General features: G+C 29.2%; 1 protein-coding gene across 1 annotated transcript; it reads right to left on the minus strand.

Annotated features, from left to right (window-relative positions):
- Positions 1-16,215: 16,215 nt before the first annotated feature.
- LOC149511068 (cuscuta receptor 1-like) lies at positions 16,216-23,150 on the minus strand. Its single transcript, XM_089756112.1, has 10 exons — positions 22,366-23,150; positions 22,059-22,202; positions 21,828-21,983; positions 21,635-21,712; positions 21,371-21,526; positions 19,769-19,846; positions 19,505-19,660; positions 19,206-19,280; positions 18,952-19,107; positions 16,216-18,772 (listed from the first exon to the last, which is right to left on the minus strand). Exons 1-10 carry the CDS (start codon positions 22,739-22,741, stop codon positions 16,560-16,562), a joined length of 3,588 nt encoding a protein of 1,195 aa, XP_089612238.1. The 5' UTR covers positions 22,742-23,150; the 3' UTR covers positions 16,216-16,559.
- Between the last annotated feature and the right edge of the window lie 441 nt (positions 23,151-23,591).

A 23,591-nucleotide genomic window follows, 5' to 3' on the forward strand; every position in this document is an offset into this window, starting at 1 on the left:
GTTGCTTTCCCTTGATCAAAACTTACCATTCCATCATTGATCAACCGTTGCACCTTATGCTTTAAAGCAGTGCAATTTTTAATAGAATGGCCAGTAATTTCATAGTGGTAGTCGTAGTGGGCTGTAGGATCATACCACTTTGGGTAGGGTGATTTAAGCGGCTCCACATGGCTGGGGGCAATCAAATGGCTATTAAAGAGTTCTCGATATAACTTTGTATAAGTCATAGGGATTGGATCAAATACAAGTTTTTCTCGAGTAGTTCGTTGTTCTCGTGAACCACTTGCTGGGTAAATAGGACGAATTTGGGTCCTTGCAGGAGCTTGAATGTTAAGGCTATATGTAAGATCTTGGGGGCTAAAAATTGATTGGTGTGTGGATGAATAAGGTGGTTGTGGAGCTAGCTGGTATGGGTAGGATGAAGCATTATTCACAGTAGGATAGTAACCTTGGGATGGATAGGGTTGATAACCCCTGAATTGTTGTCTATCAAAGCTCACAGCTTGAGCTTCAACTTCTTTCTTTTCTGATGTCTTCTTGGTTTCTCCTCCTTTCAACTTGCCATTTTTTATGGCACTTTCAATAATTTCTCCAGAGATTACCATGTCAGTAAAATTTTTTGTTGCATTCCCTATCATCTTTTCATAATAGGGAGGTTTTAAAGTGGTAACAAACAGTACTGTGGTCTTTTTCTCTGTCAGTGGAGGTTGTACCTGTGAAGCTATATCTCTCCATCTCTAGGCGTATTCTTTAAAAGACTCATTTGCCTTTTTCTCTAGATTCTGTAAAGACAAACGATCAGGAGCCAAATCGATAATGTGTTAATATTGACTGATGAAGTCATGAGCCATATCGCTCCAAGAGCGAATGCGAGTTCTGTCCAGCTGAACATACCACCTGGCCGCTGAGCCTGTAAGGCTATCTTGAAAGACATGCATCAAGAGTTTTTCATCATGAGCATGAGCTGCCATTTTTCGGCAATACATTGTGATGTGAGTTTTGAGGCACTTTGTACCATCATATTTTTCAAATTTTGATACTTTGAACTTATGGGGAATAACCACATCAGGGACTAGACGGAGCCCAGTAGCATCAACTGACCCATAAAAGCTAAATCCTTCCACAGCCCGTAACCTTTGCTCTAGCATACTAATCTTGGAGCTTTCCTGAACTTTCACTCTTATCTTTTCTTTCTCCCGCTTTTTTAAATCATCTAGATCAGAAATTGGTTCTGCGGCTTTTTCATTGAAGATAGGATTTACATAGCTGTTATACTGCCCTGGGTTAAAAGTTGATGGCATTCCAGGATATGTTGGATATGCGAAGTGTTGTGGCGGGACCTCTTGAGTAGACTGGACTTGAGGTGAGCCAAAACCTGGAGGATATAAAGGGTCAGCCACTTCTTACAGCGAGGGACCTTGTTGGCTTGCATTTTCTTCAACTCTTTTTTCTTTATTCATGTTATTAAGAGCCTCCAGAATCTTGCTCACCTCACTTTCAATCTTTTCTTGTGCTTTTTCTATCTTTTCAAATCTATGAGAATTTTTCTGCTCCATTTGTCTTGCTCTGAATCCTGTGTTGTATCGATGGGTAGGGTTCTCGCTAGACAGAGCTATCCTTGGACCTTGAGCACCATACTTATGATTAGAAATGTTATGCTATGCTTTGCGTATGATGCTTTGATGCACGAATGGAATGCACATTTTCTTGAATGAAATCTAGTATGAAATGGATGCAAATGATTGTGTTAAAACATGATCATGAAAATAATACAGATGCATACAATCAGACAAACAACATAGTTAGTTTCCATGGATGAAATGAAAGTGATGCTGATGCATAATGTTACATATGATAATGAAAATGATACACAAAGTTAAACAATCAAAATGATTAGATAAACACCTTTTTTGTGTCTTAATTTCAGGGTATATCTATCATTGGGTAGAAAGGGCTCTATCTTAGGGTTAGGCACTTCTAAGGTTCACTATATGTGGTTTTAAAGTCAAAGACTAAAGGTCCTCAAATTGTTCCTCACATCCTTGTCCATCACAGACTAGTAAGGCACCCTAATCCTCACCCATTACAGGCTACAAGCGAAAAAGGTTCAATTTGAGTGTGAGTATTTCGCTAGCCACTGCGGAGGCATTAGACCTCACGAAAGCAATAGGTACTTTACTCCCTCCTAGAGGGACGGAGCTCAGGTATAGAGCTCATGTTATGCACATGCATATGAATGACATTATTAACAAGGTAAATGAATGAATAATAACACATATATACAAACAGGTTCAATTTTATTAGGCTTTTGGATAACACAAATTATTTGCTGGCCTGACTCTCAACGTCCCCAGCGGAGTCGCCAAGCTATCATAACGTCTAGATCCGGGGATCTATCGCTAGACATTGACTTAAGGGAGTCACCACCAATCTTTTTTATCTAGGTGCGATTGGCCACCTATGGAATCTGTCCTTTTAGATAACACCTAAGTTTAAGGGTCCCTAAAAGAATAGGTTCAGGTCTATTAACCAGAACGAGTTCGAGAGTTCGGTTACGTGTGAGGAAGGTTATAGCACCCTCACAACGTCCATCAAAAGATGGTACCAGCATAACTTTGTGTTATCCAAATAGCCTTAAAATTTTACCAAGTAATTAATTATTGAAAATTATTCTCAATTGACTCTAATACTTTTAGCAGAAAATTGAAAAAATTCCCTCACCTCAAGAGTATGCAAGAAAACTATTGTTTCACTTGCAGAGGCTCCGTCGTCGGATTATTTAAAGAAAAATAAAAATGAAACTCAAAATAAAAAAGAAGGAAATGATGATTGTTCTTGTGCAGGAAAAATTGATACTTTCAACTTTTCCCCCAAAAATATTTTTTTGAAACTTTTATTTCCAAGGAAAATTGATACTTTCAACTTTTCCCCAAAAATATTTTTTTGAAAATTTATTTTTAAGGAAAATTGATACTTTCAACTTTTCCTCAAAAACCCTTTTTTTTGAAATTTTATTTTTAGAGAAAAAAAAATAAAAGAAAATAAAAGTGAAAAGAAAAAAATAAAATAAAATAAATAAATAATAAAGGAAAGTAAAAAAAAAATATAAAATAAATATAAAAAGAATATTAAATAAACCTAATCTAATAAATAAAAAAAATAAACAAATAAATAAATAAATAAATTCAAAAAAAAAAAAAAACCTGGAGCGGCTCGGAGGGCGACTCGGCTCGGCTCGACTCAAGGAAGAAAAAACGGCTCGAAGAAGCTGCTTTGGAGCTCGGCTCGGCTCGAAAAGGGGCAGACACGCGCGGGTCAGGAAGCGGGTCGACGCTCGGGTCGGGTCGGATCTCCGCAAAACGCGCGGATCTTCTGGGTCACTTAAGGCCAAAACGACATCGTTTTGGGAGGGTATATAAGGTAGTTCCCTTCGTTTTTCGACAGAAAGCTCCTCTCCTCTCTCTCTCTCTCTTCTTTCTTTTTTCTCTTGCTTCTCTCTAAACTGCTTAAGAACTCCGATTGAATATTCATCGGATTCTGAGATTTGTCGCCGAAATCTGGGTTTTTCGTCGGAAGTTGGCCAGAAGTTGGTTGGTTTGTGGGATTCTTTGCCGGAAACTAGCCAGCTCACCAAAAACTTCAAAGTTGGCTGGAATAGTCACCGAAAAATGCAATTTTAGCCGAAAAATTCACTGAAAACTGGAATTTTCCAGAAATTCCCAGAAAAAAAAAATCGTCAAAAATCTCAAAAAAATTTCTGCTAATTCCCAGAACACCTCTAAACCTTCCTTAGCCTTCTATACGCCCATTTTCTCTCAATCAGTAGCTTTTGCTTACTATTTTTCTGTGTTCTGTTCTTGTTCCAAGAGATCTCTTTTATAGGGATTGATCAGGAGTTTCTGATCAATCTCAATTCCTCTTTGGACGGGGATTCAATTTTTGAGTCCAATCTGGACTCTAATTGATTGAATCCCAATCCAAGTCAGATAAATCAAAAAAAAAAAAAAATCAAAAGAAAATAAATCAGATAAATCAAGAAACTTAACAGATAATTAAAATTAAATACATAATCTGATATACAAAAATATTAACAGAAAAAATAATAATAATAAAGATATATACATATTAATAAATAAGTAAATAGCTAAAATAAAAATAAAAGAAGAAAAAAAAAATATATATATATATAATAATAATAAAAATAAAGTAGAAATAGAATAAAAATAAAAATAAAATAAAAAATAAAAAACATATACCTACCTATTTGGGCCAGGCCCAATTGATCCGGGCCTGGACCAAATTGGGTGTCTACACTATCTGTTAAAACTTATCTTTTTAATAAAATTTTAAAATTGATTAAAATTTATTAAAAATATAATTTTTGAGTTTACGAAAATAATTTGAGTTCAAAAGTCGGTTATACGTAAGAGAGGATTAGCATCCCTACGATACCCATTAAAAAAGGATACCACTTAATTACGTTTTATTCTTTAATTTTGACAAAAAGATCTTAATTTTGGTATTTAGAAAATAATTCCCTTGACTATTTTTATTAATTGATTTTCAATTTTCACTTTTGTTGTTTCACCCATTTTTCCTTTTTTATTATTTTCTTTTTTAAAGATTAATTTATTTTATTTAGGCAAAATAAATTAGAACTTTGTTATCAAAAAACCTCTTAAAATGTTCTAGTATATTGGTAACATTAAAAAAAATTTTCTCATCTAAAGATTTCTTTAGAATCATTACTCATATTTCTTTATAATCCCATTCTCGAAGGTTCGTATCTAGTTTTCAAAAATTAAATGATATGCAGACAATGTAAATGATTAAATATTAGTGTGCATGTTTTATTTATCCTTTCTAAAACATTGTTTATTGATTTTTTATTATTTTTTTAGTAATTTTTTTAAAAGAAATGAAAAATTTTTATTATATTAAAAATTTTTTATAAATAATTTAATACATTTATAGTATTTTTTAAAAAAATCTTTTTACTTAGAGATTTTTTAAATATTACTACTCAAATTACCTTAATATTTCATCATAAAAAAATTTTAATTTTAATTTTTTTAAAATATATTCTTTAGCACTTTTTTTACCATATACTCATTTTTTATTTTTAAGAATAAAATAAGTATAAATGAGCAAATAAATAACTTAACAAAAGATATATTAAAAAATAAAGTAAATAAATAAATTTTAAAAAAAACCCCAAAAAATCGATCAAAGTTGGTCAATATGCTTGTTCTAACGGTTTTGTGGGCTGATTCGTTGCTGGAGCAGTTTTTTTCGATTCGACCAGCTATTTGAGAGATTTTTCTCTTGTTTCTTCAACAGTTTCATAGCTGGTTCAGAAGCGATTCAAACTGGTTCAACTGGACCGGTTCAAGGAAGAGGTGACACCGGGTCAAATTAGATGATTCACGGGTCGATTCCCTAGGTTGGGGTCTGATCTGGTTTTTCAAATATAAATTCTAAAGTTTTTTTTTTCATTCATTTCAACCTCTCATTTAAAGCTTCTAACAAAGTTGATTGCTTATTATGTTTTAATTAAATAATATTTGTTAATTTAATTTAAAATATATTTAAAAATATTAAATTATTAATATTAAATTTTTTTAATATTTTAATAATAAATAATAAATGAAATTGATAATTTACCCAAGCATAAGATTTTAAGGTGCTAGCCATGTTTGATTTTTTTAGATGAAAATGTGAGAAAATGATTTAGGTTTTCCTAATTTTTTTAATTTTATTTAATTAATTATTTTTAAATAATTTAACTCATATTAAAATTAAAAATGAGAATTGATTTGATGTTGCTATGTGTATAATATTCATTAAAAGTTTCTAAATAATTATGTGTGGCATGTTTTTAGTTGATGCCTAAAAACTAATTTTTTGGGATCATCCTAATATAATTTAAACTTTTTTTTTTTTTGTATTTGAAAGTGTTAATGATTGAATTAGAAATTAAGATTTCATAACTCTGCCGACAGATTTATTGATAAATTTTATGTAATTTAATAATATAAAAATAGATTATTTTCGTTTTAAAGAATATAAATGATTATAAAAAAGAATATACAAGATAAACACCTGAATATTAATTTAACCCAATTCAATCTCCTTTCCTTAGAATCTAAAGTATAAATGATGAAATTAAATATATCTTATCCCATTATTTTAGAAAAAAATGAATAATTTTATTTTATAATTACATCTTTATATAGAGTTGTTTGTTACTTTCCATTATATAATTCGATAATTATTAGAGTGTAATACATTTGAATTTTTTTAGTCATTTATTTGTATCTTGTTATATGAAAAATAGATAAAATTTATTTTTGACTTTTAAATTTTTTTTTAAAAAAAATTCATATTCCATTAATATAAATGAAAAAATTAAATATATCTCATCCCATGAAAATATGTGACAAAGTTGAGAAAAATAAATAATAAAAATAACAAATTAAATCTTTTATCTTATAATTATAGAAAATAAGTTTTTTTCTGCTAGATTTTACACGCTAAGGAAAATATTACTTGTTGTAAACTTTTTCTATAATGTTTCAGCCTCGTTTGGAAGAATGTGACATTAATGATTAATTCATTCAAATATCAATTCGAAGCAAAGTGAAATTTACCAACAATGGGAGAAGAACGACCTTCACAGGACTTGCCAAAGTTAATTTTCTTCAAGTTGTAATTTAAGTAACAACTCTTGATGCATTTTTAGTGAAGGAAAAAATTATCACTAAAAATATAAAGTTGTCACCATATAATAGAATTTACAATTGATAAGATCGAGAAGGTAGAGAGAGAGAAGACGGCCTTGACTTGACTTGCGAAAGTTTCCTTCAATTTACAATTAATTAATTATAATTGATGATGCTGATGCATTTGCTTATCTCTTGTTCGAACAAGTCTTGATCATTGGGGGTAAATTAATGGTTGTCTTTTTTAAGCTATATATTTTATTGCAATGAAATAATTTATTTTTATTATTTGTCACCGTAAATTAGATGTTGTTTATAAAAAATAGTGAAAATACTTCTATGATACCTTGTTATTAGACTTGACCATGCCTCAGACCATCTGCTCAATCGAATTTTGAAAAAAATTTTAAAGTTTTTATCAAAGTTTATTGCTTATTATGTTTTGATTAAATAATATTTGTTAATCTAATTTAAAATATATTTAAAAATATTAAATTATTAATATTAAAATATTTGTAATAATTTAGTAATAAATAAAAAATAAAATTGATGATTTGCCCGAACATAAAATTTTAATATATTAACCATGTTTGACTTTTTAGATGAAAATATGAGAAAACGATTTAAGTTTTCTTAATTTCTTTTTAATTTTATTTAATTAACTATTTTTAAATAAGTTATCGAGTATTAAGATTTAAAATGAGAATTGATTTGATGTTGGTAAGTGTATAATATTCATCAAAAGATTATAAATAATTATGTGTGGCATGTTTCTAGTTGATGCCTAGAAACTCAATTTTTAAGATCATCCTAATATAATTTAAACTTTTTTTTTTATTTGAAAGGTGTCCATGATTGAATTAGAAATTAAGATTTCATTGCTCTACCAATAGATTTATTGACATATAATTCATCAGTATATAAATAAATTATTTTCATGTTAAAGAATATAAATAATTACAAAAATGAATATAAAAGATAAACACTCAAATATTAATTTAACCCAATCGAATATCTTTTCCTTCAAATCAAAAATATAAATGAAAAAATTAAATATATCATATCTCATTATTTTAAAAAATTGAATAATTTTACTTTTTAATTGTATCTTTATATATAGTTGTTTGTTACTTCCATGTATATAATTGGACAATTATTATAGTGTAATATGTTTGAATTTTTTTAGTCATTTATTTGTATTTTGTTATATAAAAATAAAATAAAATTTAATTTTTGACTATTTAAAATTTTTTTTTAAAAAAATTTATATTCATTAGTATAAATGATGAAATTAAATATATCTTATCCCATGAAAATATGTGACTAAGCTGAACAAAATAAACAACAATAATAATAAACTAAACCTTATATCCCATGACTCTAAAAAATCAATTATTCTCTACTTGGTTTTACTTGCAAGGGAAAATATTACTCTTCTCATCGTAAACCTTTTCTATAATGTTTCTGCCACGTTTGAGTGATGTTAATGACTATTTTATTCAAATGTCAATTTGAAGAATAATAAAATTTACCAATGATGAGAGAAAGACGACCTTCACAAAACTTGCCTAAAGTTAATTTCCTTCAAATAGCAAATTAATTAATTAATTATTATTGATGCTAATGCATTTGCTTTTCTCAAATGTAATTCATCTTTATACATTAGAGAGTCAATTCCTAATATTTTCCTAATGCCCAAACACTTCTCCTGACAGCTATATAGGAACAATTTCAACATAACCATGAGGATTTCATCATCATTCCTCATAAAAAAAATATAAAGAAGATACTCAGTAGGACGGGAAAAAAATAAAAAAATAATTTAAAAATGTAATATTAGATTCAGATCAGTTTATTTTTATTTAGTTTGATTTAATTTCAATATTAAATGTTTTTATTAAATTCATATAAATTTTCAAATTGAAAAATAAGAAACCAAAAACATCTTAAAGTTGATCATTTGGGATAACCGTCAGCAATCGTTGCCTTTTTTACTTACTGATATATTACGATCTACAGCTGAAATCATTCATCAGAAGCTCAAAATTAAACTCAAAACTAAGAAAGAAAAAAATAGCTAATTTGAATAATAAATTGGAAAAGATAATGACACCAAACTTGGAGGGAGACGAAGAATAAAGACTTGAATATTTGTATACAAATATAAAATCAGAAACACAAGGCTACAAGCTTCCTTCTAAACAGAACAACTACAAAAATCAAAACTAGAGTTCTGACAGAAATTAAGAGTTTTCTTGAAAATACAAAATCAGCAAAGTACTCTCTACAAAATCTGAGTAGCCAAATCCACAATTTGTTCCACAACCATATTATCGAAATAGTCAACTAAACGAAATTTTCTCATTTAAGAGAAATCAACAAACTTATTTTCTTTACGACATCAAAAATCAACTTCATCCAAATCTTCACGACATTCATGCGAAAGGTAAATCTTCACCGTACCTCAAGCACAATTGAGTAATGAAAGGTCAAAATGCAACCTTCGATTAAAGAAGTCATGATTGTCACCAGTGTGAATTTATGTAAAGAACAACAACAATTCCTAATAACACAACTACAGATTAAACCAAAAGATCCAACTCAAGTCGATTGTGTTAATATATTATAAAAATAATAATTTTTTATTTTATTTTAGAATATATTTAAAAATATTAAAATATTAATTTAAATATATTTTTAAATATTTTAATGATAAATAAAAATGAAATGAGAAGCAGGCCAAACCTAAGATTTCTAGGTTTTAACCATGCTTGGCTCCTCTTAGTTCATGGACACCTCTATTTCTTATTTTCAAAACGATATGTTCTTGGCAAAATTAAGAAAGCCAATGATTGTTGCAGCTATAATAAAATTTTCCACAGTTACTCATCCCTTGTAAATAACATGATTAGGATGATTCTTTTCAATAATTATTTTCCCTAGTAACAAAGTATTACATTATTTAATTAGAAAGCCACAACATAAGAAGACATTGAATCAGCCAATTGTATAGTAACCTTGGATCTTGTTTTTGTTGGCACTCCCACTAACTTTTCCTTAAGTTCAAATGCCCTGAGAACAAGACTTCATTTCATTTATTTTTTTTCATAGCTGTTCAACATCTTTGCATTTCTCAAATACATTTTGCATCTTTCACCATCATCCCCAACCCCACCAACAGATGAAGCCTCACAGCCGGGTGCTGATCTATCAGTTTCATCTCTCGCACCATTGGACTTCTCTTTATATAATTCACGAAATGCCACACAGATTGGACAAAGGACTTGGTTTTAACAACTTGAAACTTAACTTAACAATTTACTCTGTCTCAATAGTAAACGCTTGAATATTGCCAGATGCAACAAAAGCTCTGTAAAAGAAGAAAAACATAGGGGGAAAAATAAGCAACTAGAACACAAGTGAACTGAAGTTCAAAGAGTAGTCTAAGAAAAAATAATGATGCATGCATGCATCTCTTCGCTGGGATGAAAAGCATTGCTCCTTTTTACACTAAAAATGCAGAGTTAAAAACATCAATAATGAAATATGAAAATCGAATTAAATAAACACTATCTTTAAAGGAAAAAAAAATGCAGATATTTAAATTTATCAACTTGCTCACATGTGCATGAACATGACACCCGTAAGGAATATGAGAAAATATATAACCAACTATTAACAAATAAACAAAGGACAGGAAGAACAGATTCTATTTTCAACAAATTAAAATGTCTTCTACATAATTCAGGAGCAGAAGCATCATTGTCCATTCATTATGATCCAAAAGGGAATAAAGCATGGTTGTAAATATGCAAATATGAATGGAACAAAATGTCCAAGAATTTAGAAGAAAAAAATCCCAAAAGAAGCCCTGAACAGATAAAAGTTTCCAAGAAAACAAAATATTCCCCAAACCACTTCAATGTTTCCACATAAATAAACCACTTGTGCAAATGTTTCTAAGGAAAACTCCAGCTGTATTCGTTTTTAGGGCATTTAAAATACCATTACTCGAAGGCTTCCAAGCATACCATATCAGAACCACCACATGATGACACTTAACAAACTTCAGCTAAAATCTCAAACTGCTCAACTATAACATATAGAATATAACCAGAACCATAAAGGCTCCCCCAATTCATAGCTAGAATTTGGAAGGGTACTCGGACACATCTTAAGCAAGTTATTCAAGCAAACCTTGACATGATAGTAAAACTGAAACCTTATATTTCCAAATATATACAAGATTGTTTTGAACTTTATTTCTTTTCAAGATACTTGTACCTGCAAAAACTGTCCAATCAACATTCAAGAAGATCCATTATACAAACATAAAAGTTCCATTGTATGAAATAAAGATCCATTATTGCGCCCTAAATGTGTTATAGCCAAATATTACGAATAAATCCTCCACCAAAATTGGTCATTATCAACAATACATTTAAAAAATAATTCCAAAATTCTATGTTAATATAAATGTGAGAATGAATCTATCGTAGCACACAAAAATAACTAAATCAAAAATCCATTATCATATGAAAAAACTATAAGACGTAAAAATCTCAGATAATCAGCATGACTATCACATCTGCCAAATAGTACTCCCTGAACATTAAAATGGTGAGGTCCATGAGTTTATGTTATGCAACCTAAAGCTAAATGACAGAGCTGCCTAGAGTTCAGTACTGTAACACATGGAGGACTCAACACCCTCTTACAATTTTTCCCCTGTTGTCACTACAATGTGCATCCTATAATTTCTTGATCACAGGAGCTGGATGGAAAGAGACGCAACAATGTATACAGACAACACAGAGATAGAATAAATCAAATCAGTTTCAATGTATCCTGTAGTCACCAAGCATCCTATGTGAACAACATTGATAGGAAATGAAAAAAAGTACATCAAGGTTTTTCTGCTAGGATCGGCATATGTAACAAGTTATTTGGAATACAACAAATTAATATCTTTTTCAAGGAAATTATGCAGTAACACCTTTCATGTATTTATCTCATGTTCCATCTTATGGGAAAATGTGGTTTCCCTTCTACTAGAAAACAGATGCAAACCGTAAAACAGACCCATCATATATCTTCATTCATCATGTTGTCATCTCTCTCATTCACCGAACGTGTACAAATTGAACATAAAAATATTTACATTTCTTGTGTTCCAAAGAATTGGACAAAATATTTCCTAGGGTCAGGTTCTCGCTCCCAATCTTCGGGCCGGCTAATCTGAAATTCATAACCCATAGAATCTACCTCAAAAACCAACCGTAAACCAAAATCACAACAAACCAACTGAGTTCTAGGTAACAAAATAATAAAAAAATAAATAAATTGAAAATCCCTCGCTAAATTTCTGATGACACTTTCTAGGATCAAATCAATCTAGCATGCAACAAAAAAAAAAAAAAAAAACACATATTTGTCCTACTTTTTTTTCAGTCCCAAAATAAAGAAGTTGCACAGTTGCATTAAGTAACCCAATTGATATACAGGCAAAGTACCAAACCTGAAACACTAAAAACACAATCAGCTAACATAAGCAGGGCAGAACCTTGAACTCCAAAAATAGGCCTTTCACAAAATAAAACAAAGTTTACTAAAAGAAACAAATTGAGTATATAACGAACAAACAAAATACAAAATAAGACAATGTAAGCATAAAACAAACTTACCAACATCATGCAAAACTTTAAAAAAAAAAAAAAAATTCCCAAACTCATTATGGATTTATTCAAATTCATAAGTTCAAATAAGCATATAAGAAATTAAAAATATAATCATCAAAATATAAAATACCCTTTTACGAGATCTCCTAAACTTAAATTCTTAATTTTTGCTTTGTTCCCTCCCCTTTTACGAGTCCCAGCCATCAAAATTAAAACCCAAATAAATCCTCGACGCTGTCGTTTTCGGTCGACGTTGTTATTCCTTTTTGCGTTATCAAATCCAAATTCAAAGATAATTCCAGAATCCAATCAAAAAAGACAAACCAAACCGTAGAGGGAGAAAGAGAGAGATTTGGAAGTTTAGTGCCACAGATATCGCCAGCAGAGACGACGCGTCCTGTGGGCTTCCGGTGACGGATGGTGGCTAAGGCATCGAGAGAGATAGAGAGAGATATTGGAAAAATAAGTGAAGAAAAGGCCCTTTTTTTATCAAAGTGGAGAAGAAAAAAAAAAAAAGAGAATATCGAGAGAGGAGATTTATTTTTTGGGGGGTAAAATTTTGGTTGAGGGATGCTTTTGCTTTGCCCGCGTGACTGAGCCGTGAGAAAAGGTTGGAGGCGGAGGGGAGAAGTTTTGCATTTCGGTGTTGTGGGCGTTTTTAATGTGAGACTAGTGTGCGATCGCCACTATATTGAGGATTAAATATTGTATTTTTAAATATAAAATTATTTATTTTTTTTATTTTGATAAAAGTTATAATTATTTAATTTATTTGATCATTTAATTTTAATTATTTATAATAACATGACATATGTTAAATTTTATAAAATAATGATAAGAGTATTTTAATAATTTAATATAATTAATTTTATAATATATTAAATTTAATACGTAATTTAATATAAACATTACAGTAATTTTAAAATAAAATATCATATATCAATTTCTTATAAAGTATTCATAAGAATATTTACGTAATTATGATATAAAGAATATTATAGTAATTTTAAAAAGAGATATTTTCGTAAGTATGGTATGAAAAATATTATAATAATTTTGACTAAATATAGTAAGAGAAGTTTTGTTTAATTATAGTATGCAAGATAATTCTATAATTATGATAGGAAGGTATAATAATATTTTTGGCTAATTATAAGAAGAGTCATATTTTCCTAATTATAATTGAAAGACATTATAGTAAATTTGGATACATGTTAAAATCATATCAAATATACAAAGGGTGTTATAGTAATTTCAATAAAAATTATTTTAATATATGTTATTTAACATTTAATAAGTAATTTAATAAGGCTATTATAATGAATTTCAAACAAAATTTCACATGTAAAATTTTTATGAAGCAACAACAAGGGTATTTTAATAATTTAGTATGTAGTTAATTTTATATGATGTTAAATTTTCATATGTAATTTAATAAAGGTATTATACTAATTTTTAAATAAAATATCAATGAACCAATTGTAATCATATTTTAATAATTTAATATGTAGTTAATTTTATAATATGTTAAAAATTAATATATAATTCAATAAAAGAATTATAGTAATTTTGAAACAAAATACCAAATGTTAACTTCTTATGAAGTACTCGTAAAAGTATTTTCATATGAGATACATTATAGTTAGTTTTTTGCCAATTATAGTAGGGGTATTTTCATAATTTTTGTAGGAAGGATATTTTAGTAATTTTAATCAATTATACTATGAGAGGTATTTTATAATTATTGTAAGAGGGTATTATAATAATTTTAATTAATTATAAGAAGATAAGTATTTTGTAACTATAGTGAAAATGTATTATAGTAAATTTAGACACACATCGATATCATATCAAATAAACAAAGAGTTATTATAGCAATTATCAAAGAATTGTTTTAATATATGTTATTAATTTGAAGCAAAGTATCACATGTCAATTTCTTATTAAGCATTCACAAAAATATTTTCGTAATTATGGTAGAAAGAGTATTATAATAATTTTGATCAATTATGAGAAAAGTATTTCTATAATTATGTTACGAGGGTATTACAATAATTTGGGTCAATAATAAGGGGAGGGTTGTTTTTGTAATTTAATAATAAAAATGAGTATTTTTGTAATTATGGTATGATGGTATTATAGTAAATAATTATAAGATAAAGGTTATTTTCTTAATTATGATATAAAGACATAATAGTCAATTTAAGATAAAAATATTTTGTAATTATTATATGAGATATTATAGTAAATAATTATAAAAGAAAAGGTATTTTTATTATTGTATGAAGGCGAAATAGTCAATTTCGACATGTATCAAATTCTTATCAAACAAAGAAAGGGATTGTTTGATCATTTTTTAGGGGTTTATTTTCAATATATGAATAGATTTTTAAGTTAAATATTAAAAACTAAGTATTTAAATTTTAAAAATTTTTGATAATTTAAATTATAAATTTATTAATTTATTTGATATTTACTTTTATTATTGTAAGTTTTAAATAATGATATGTGATTGATAAACAATACTTTATATTAATTAATAAAATTATAATTCATATATTATATTAAAAATTTTTTAAATTCAAATCACATAAAACATTTTAATCCTCCTCTTCTACTATTAAATTATTTTGATTAAAAATAAAAACAAAACTTTTGTAAAAAATACTTCAAAATTATCAAATCAATATGAAATAATATATTTTTAAAATTATCTAAAAATAAATCCAAGTTAAAATTTGAAAATATTTTTAATTATCTTAAAAGAATAAAATAAAATAGGTTTAAATTATATTCTTTGTCAATAAATAAATAAATAAATATATGTATTTTCACTAAATTTAATGGTAAAAGTTTTACATTTAACAAATTTTAAGTTCAAAAAGAAAAAGTAGTACTATAAATAAAAATTAATGATGCAAAGCATGGATTCAAAAATTTTAGTTTTTTTTTAATTCTTACAATAATAATCAAGTGTTACATTTATATAATCAATTAAATAATCAATTATTACATCATAATTAAATTATAATCATAGAATAATTAATTAACAAACTATAATAAGCTATAGTCTCATTAGATAGCACTTTATATTTATTGTTTCTTTGGAAGATAATGCATTTGATTTATTTATTTGATGGGATTTCCATATGTATGAGATATATAAACTTTTTTTTTATTTGGGAATGTTTTGTAATTGCATTTTGCGATCAAAATGATATTTTCATATGTATGAGATATATAAAATAATTGCATTTTGCGATCAAAATGATATTTTCAACGATCAATGCTTATTTGGCTCATTATATAAACTAATACTAATTTCCAAAAAACAACAAATATTAAGTAATTTTAAATAAAAATAAAACCTCTATAAAGGGCAAGAAATAAGAAATTGATAAATAAAAGAAAAAAAAGCACATTCTGGACTTTTTCATATTACTTCAATATGATGGAAACTCTTTTAAAAATTCTGATATATTCTTGATTATTGACTTATTATGATGTATTTCATTTAAAATTCAATTTCTTACTAATACTATTACTATTGTTTTTATTTAAAATCCAACTTTTTAAGCATCAAAGAAAATAAATTGAAACAGCTTTTTAGGATTGACATAAACTTTGGTTAAAACAAATGAATCCGACCAATAAAACTTTAGAAATATTCTTGGTAGGCCACAGCTAGCAATCTTTGCCTTTACTACAATCTATGCCAAAAATCATTCACTAGAAACTCAAAACTAACTCAAAAATAATATGGAAAAAATTGCCAATTTGAATAATAACTTGGAAAAGATATTAACAATAACTTGGACACGATGGAGAATTGCGAATTGAATATTTGTATCCAAAATAAAATCAACAAGACACAAAGCTACATGCTTCCTACAAAATAAAACAAATACCAAAAACAGAGTTCTGAGGGAGACAAAAAGCTCTGTTAAAAGTGCAAAATCATCAAAGTACTCTTTCTAAGTAATTTGAGTAACCAAATCCACAACTCGTCTTACAACCATTTTAACAGATCAGTCAGCTAAAAGAAATCCCTCATTTAAAAGATCAAATCACCAAACTTCTTTTGATAACAAGAATCAACTTTGTCCAAATCTTTTCCATATTCAAACAAAAGGCAAATCATAAAGAGCTCCCATGAGACCTAAGCACATCTTTTGAAGATGTATAACTCAAGAAAATTGCCCACAATTGAGTAGCAACAGGTAGTGATGCAACTCTCAATAAAAGAAAACCATGCTTGCCGCCAATATGGATTTATGTATAGAACAACAAAAATTCCCAATAAAACAATTACATATGAAACCAGAAAGCTCACACAAAAAACATATGTGTCCATGAAACTACCTTCTCCTTCTTTGTTTGTTGTAGTCGGTATTGTTGGTGGTGGCTGAGATTTAGAGCAGTTATTTTGCAATGGAGGCCCACAGAGAAGAGGGTTTCCTTCGTAACTGCTTTCATTAAAGGTTCCAAACTGAGCTTTTGGTTCTGGAGTACTACCTGACAAGTTGTTGTGTGCCACACTGAAAACCTCTAGAAAGTTCAACTCAATCAACTGTATAGGGATTCTACCACTCAAGTTGTTGTAAGAAAGGTCCAAACTCTCAATTTGCTTAAGTTGTGAAAATGATGAAGGTATAACTCCGACCAAGTTATTGTGTGATAAGTTTAACGAACAGATTTCACTTAAATTTCCCATTTCGAGTGGGATTTGCCCAGTTAACCTATTACAAGATAAATCAATCCCAGACATGTACATAAGAATGTCACCACCGTATGAATAGGACACACTCTTTGTTGTAAACTCTATCCATTCTTCCATGTAGCTAGAAGGATAACCATGTGATAAATAAAATGGAAGGTCTATTGGTAGATCATTCATTGAACTTGGTTCATACCAACCAACATCTACAGAAGACTTCTCCCCTTTCATTGCCAGAGTTAAATTACCCAAACAAGAAGGTATAGGACCAGAAAACATATTTCCAGAAAGATCTATGATGCTCAATGAATACAACTTACATAATTGAACTGGAATTCCACCGTCTAGATGATTATCTTTCAAAAGAAGGACGCTCAAAGAAGAAAATGTGCCAATCCATTTTGGAATATTACCGGTCAAATTATTCCCTCTAAGATCTAATGTCACTAATGAAGAGCTATTAAAAGTAAGTGTCAATGAACCACTTAGTCTGTTTCTCTTCACGTGGACATGTCTCAAATATGGTGGATTAAAACAATAAGGAATAGAGCCAGATAAATTATTTTGAGAAAGCTCCAAAAATTCAAGCTCAAACAAGTTGCACAATTCCATTGGAATAGAACCTTCAAAATGATTGTTGGACAAAGCCAATCTCTTTAAATGCGATATATTCCCTATCCATCTTGGGAGCTTTCCATTAAAACTATTATTACTGAGATCAATATCCTCTAGTGATGAATGTGAAAAATCAGTAGTAGAGACATCAATATCAGGAATCTCTCTAGCAAAATTATTGCCATCCAAATACAAATTTGACAACTTTCTTGTGTTGAACATCAAAGGAACAATCTTTCCACTTAGGTTGTTATTTGATAGCCTAAGAACATCTAATGAGCTTCTCATGATCAACTCTTCTGGTACTCTTCCAAACAAATGATTGTCTGATAGGTCTAAAATTGATAAAGTGTTCATGCCACTTAAACAAGGAGGGATATTACCTTCAAAGGCATTCTTAGATAAGAATAACATTTCCAAATTTGGAAAAGTTGAACATATATTTGTCGAAATTTGACCTTGTAATTTGTTTTCAGATATGTCAATTAAAGACACATTAGGATGAAAAAGATGTGGTAACAAGAGAGGACCAGTGAAAGAATTACCCAACAAGAAGAGATTTTCTAATTTTGTGTTGTTTTCTAGCAACCATAACGGGACTGTTCCACTAAAATTGTTATAGGAAAGATCAACATATCTCAAGTCATATTGGTAATAAAGGAACTTAGGAGGTTGTAGACTAAGTCCTTTGTCTGTTATACACTCTGACAAACTGATGATGTTTAGTTGGAACTTCGGAATTGAAGTATGAAAAGAATTAGGTTCCATTACTATCTTGTTTCCATCAGCCAAAAGAAACTTGAGATTTGGAAGGTTTGCAAGTGACAAGAATGGCATTGAAATTTGCAAACGATTTCTTAAAAGGGAGACAAATCTAAGTGATGAAAGATTTGCTAAAGGAGTCAAATTTCCAGTAAATTGATTGTAGGAGATATCTAACTCAAGAAGAGATGTCAAGTTACCCAAACAATAAGGAAGTATCCCCTCAAGTGCATTCCAACTGATATCCAAACTCTTAAGGTTCCTTAGATCACACCAACCTGAAAATTTTATAAATTCATGGAAGAAATTTTAATTAAATTTTGATTTCCAAAATAGAATATATATAAAAGATATTAGATGAAAGAAAAAGAATAAAGGATTATTGGAAAGAGGTGTATTCCATGAGTTAAGATTTTTGTTAACAAATTCAAAATTTTTGCAAAAAAAGTAATTTTACCTTTCATATCTATTGATCCATTTAACTGATTGGAGCTTACATCCAAAGACTTCAAATTTGAAAGCCCGCTAAGTGAAGCAAATATGTTGTCATTAATGAGATTATCACTCAAATCAAATTCTTCTAAATGGGTCAAGTTCAGCTGTCTCCCACTATCTGCATAAGGTTTACATAATTTCATCACTAAAAAAAGATTTACATAATATTTAATTATATATAACAACTTAACTAATTGAGCAAATATAAATGCATACCTTGTGAGGATTGAAGGCTTTCAATGCTGTTTCTTCTTAAATCCAACATCTTCAAATTCATCAAATTATTCAATTCTATGTCCAAGTTCAATTCAAATAATCATTATGTTAGCCTGGTTATTCAAATAATCTTTTATTGAATATTCTTATTGACTTTATAATGAAATAAACTGCAAAATAAGTCTAAAGCTTTAAATGAACAAGAAAAATCCTCAAATGTGATATGAGATTGTACTTATTTGATGAGTTTAAACGTTCTAAAAAGAATTTTTTTTAAAAAAAGGCTGCAATAGCTTTACCTTTAATATCTATTGAGCCATGCAATTGGTTCTCCCCCATATCTAAGGACTTCAGACTTGAAAACTCCTGAGGGAAGAAAAATGTATTGTTCTTGAAAAGATTACGCCTCAAATTAAGCTCCTCCAAATTGGTCAATCTCAGTTGTGTCTTGTTTCCTATATAAGAATATAAAATTCTATTATTTGCTATTGTCAATGAGAAATTTTATATGTTAATCACATAATTAAGAATTTAGTTAAGTAAATTAAAATATATATTTATACCTTGCTTTGATGGTCGGAAGCTCTCAATTTTATTGTCGCTTAAATCCAAGTTCTTCAAATTTGTCAGATTATTCAATCCTACTCAATGCCAATGAGTAATTAATATTACGTATAAAAGCAAATGATATGCAATACCTTTTCCTGAAACAACAATTGATTTAAACGTAAAAAAAGGGTAAACCAAGTTTATCGTGAATGTGAATAGTTCCTTCCAAGTGATTTCTCATCAAACTTAAAGTCTTTAAAGATAAAAGACCATTGATATAAAACAATATGTTATTTTTCAAAGAGTTGTATCCTAAATCAAGAGTTTCCAAATTATTGAGTCTTGAAAGCCATTGGAAGCCTGTAATGAAAAAGATTAATATTTTAATTACTATATATCATTCATAATCACTATTGGGTTAATTTTAATTCTACCATTTGCTTGACTTGATCCATTAACACAAATACTCAGGAAACTTCAGGAAACAAAAATTAAAAAGAAAAAAACTACAAAATGGTTTCTCAACTGTTTCTAATTCAGTCATGTATCGGTTTTCTCACTTCAATAATAAATACTTGGTTTGGTTGTCTTTATCTTACGTAGAGTTGGATTCGAATTTCTTATCCCAATCAAAAATCGAAATGACTGACTGTTTAATAAGTGACATCCTCCTTCATAACTAGGTGTAGCTTGATTCTTAAGCTAATGGCTTTTTTCCTACCGGATATTATGAACAAGAAATGTTTTTTTGCAACCAAAAGTTGTCATATTAGCAACTGCAACTATCCAAGAGACAAAAGGTACAATTAGCATCTTAACTGGGTTTCATTTCACATTTTGAAAATAATATAATATTTGTTAACTTAATTAATGTAATTATATAAGCAAACATGATAATATTAAGAATTATGATATTATAATTAACACAATAAGAATTACAATACGATGATTGTAATTAAAAAGCCTCCATCGAGTAACATGTGCTATGCGGAAATCATTGGTAAAGACAGCCCTTGTGAGGGAAAGGCTAGAACTGGTTGCCCAACCAACTATGATCTCGAGGAAGCCACAAGGATAGAGTTGGCAACCTCCTGTACTGGATATGTTAAAGCTCATTGTGGATGCAGTGTATAGGTTCAGAGAACAGGAAGCTGGGCTAGGTGCTGTTCTTAGAGATTCAAACAGTAACGTGGTTTTTTCAGCAGTGACTTGAGTAGACTGGACTGAAAGTTCCTTTCATACAGAGGCAAAAGCGATCCTTTGGGGACTGCAACTAGCTTTTGAACAGGGTACAGAGCATGTGATAGTGGAGACTGATTCTATGCCTACAATACACGAAATTGAAAACACACATAGCTCGCTTTGGTCGGGAGGTGATTGGCTTATGGGTAAGGTTGTGTAACTTTTAAGTGTTTTGTCTTCAGTTATATACTTTGGGCGGTGTTTTGTCTGTCTGGTTTGAATGCATAGATCTATTTGCTTTGCTGCATTAACTTTATGCTGGCTTTGTGCCCTTTTGATTAATTAATAAATACCTTTGACTTAGCAAAACACTTTCTTTTATGAGTTTAAGGCTTCTAAAAGGAATTTAAAAAAAAAGGTTGTAAAAGCTTTACCTTTAACATCTATTGAGCCTTGCAATTGGTTCTGCCTCATATACAAGGACTTTAGAGTTGAAAGCCCCCGAAGGAAGGAAAATATGTTGTTCCTGAAGAGATTACCGCTCAAATCAAGTACCTCCAAATTGGTCAACCTCAGTTGTGTCTCGTTTCCTATACAAGAATATATAATTCTATTATATACTATAGTCAATCAAAAATTTTATATGCTGATCACATAATTAAGATTTTAGTTCAGTGAATTGAAATATATATTTATACCTTGCTTTGATGGTTGGAAGCTTTCAATTCTATTGTAGCTTAAATCCAAGTTCTTCAAGTTTGTCAAATTATTCAATTCTATTCAACCTCAACAAGTAATTAATTATATTATATATAAAATCAAATAATATGCAAGAGCTTTCCTTGAAACAACAATTGACTTTAATATCAATTAGAGGTAAAATGAGTTTACCGTGAATATGAACGGTTCCTTCCAAGTAATTTCCACTTAAACTTAAAGTCTTTAAAGATGAAAGACCATTCATATGAAACACTATATCATTTTTCAAAGAATTGCCCCATAAATCAAGAGTTTCCAAATTACCAAGTCTTGAGAGCCATTGGAAACCTGTAATAAACACAAGTTAATATTTTAATTACTGTATATCATTCATAATCATAATTAGAGCAATTTTAACTCTACCGTTTGTATGACTTGATCCTCTGAAGGAGTTTGCTCCTAGATATAAATGCTTAAGAGATGAAAGCTCACTCAAAGATAACAAAATTGTATCATTGAGGTAATTGTCACTTAAATCAAGGATCTCCAAATTTAGCTTTGCAAAACCTGCAAGAGAGTTCTTTTAAATATATAAAAAGGACTTAGTGGCTTTCATCAATAAAACAAAATTAGAATTAAATATGAAGTTGTAAAAATGAAAAAGTGAAGAATGAATTTTCATATTGCAAATTAACAATGGAATAATTGAAGATGAATAGGCAAAAGCGACCTTCACTTTCAACAAAACCAGCGATGTTATTCCCTGTCAAATAAAGATGCTTCAGTTCCTTGAAAGGAAGAAACAAGGAGGCATTAAGATACCATCTTTCGTTGTCCGACCATCTTGTATCATTAAGAGAGAGTCCTATGACTTTCCTGGAGGAGGAGGAGGAGGTTTTGCACTCGACCCTATCCCATCGACAGCAATCTGAACCCTTGATCTCATCAACCCAGCTGTACAGATCGTTGTGAGGATTGAAGAACGGTTTGAGTTGCAAGAGAGCAATCCTCTCATCCTCCCAACACGCCTCAGTACCATACCATCTGCATCCTTCTAACAGCAACAACAACAACACACTCAACCACAACCATTTGGTTTCCATCATCTCTTTTTCTTTATATATGATCTCTATATTTTCAATTCTCTCTTAACTGCTACTTCTAAATATATAACGATAAGCCTTGCATCAAGCTTAATATATATAGACAATCAAGGTGGTCCTCGATCGTTTAGACTCTGTATCGTAGGAAAGAAAGAAAAGGGAAAGTAAAAAAAAATATATTACAACTTTTTTTTCCTCGTCCTTTCCTTCTTACCAAAAGGAGTGTTAGTTTCTTTCTTTGTCTTCGCTCGTCGGTGGTAAATTCTACTATTCTTGGAATTGAAATCTGAATAAACTAGTCATTGAAATTATTCTCTCTCGACAGTGGCCGACATAATTTAGAAAAAAAAAATTACAATAAGACAATGACTTTTATTTTCCACAAATTAAAATTTTGTTCATGCTATATATAAATGAGGTTTTGTCTCAATAATAAGAAAGAGTGATTGGAAGAATTAGATTTTATGATCGAATCTCATTGTATATATATTGGATTTAATTTAAATTTTCTATAAATATACTATTTTTCTATTATTCAATTGTTTTATTATTATTTCTTTTTTACCAAATGATCAATCTTGATAAAAAATCATTCATTTCACAATCGTTCTCTTGGTTGTTATAGTTGGAGTAATTGTTAAACCCAACTACTTTCTAGGCTATTTGGTCAAAAAACTTGGATTCAGTCTTAAATATGATTTTTTGGGCATGCGTTCAACATGAGAATTTTATTATATTAATAAATAATATATTTTAATTAAAATTTAATTTTATAATATTAATATAAAATATTTTTAACATTTTAAGAACAAATTTAATTGAAATAAGTAAATCAGTTTGGGAACATTTCACC

The sequence above is a fragment of the Durio zibethinus genome, chromosome 27, assembly GCF_047325235.1.
Source record: "Durio zibethinus cultivar Kanyao isolate XHJ-2024 chromosome 27, ASM4732523v1, whole genome shotgun sequence".
Classification (NCBI taxonomy): domain Eukaryota; kingdom Viridiplantae; phylum Streptophyta; class Magnoliopsida; order Malvales; family Malvaceae; genus Durio; species Durio zibethinus.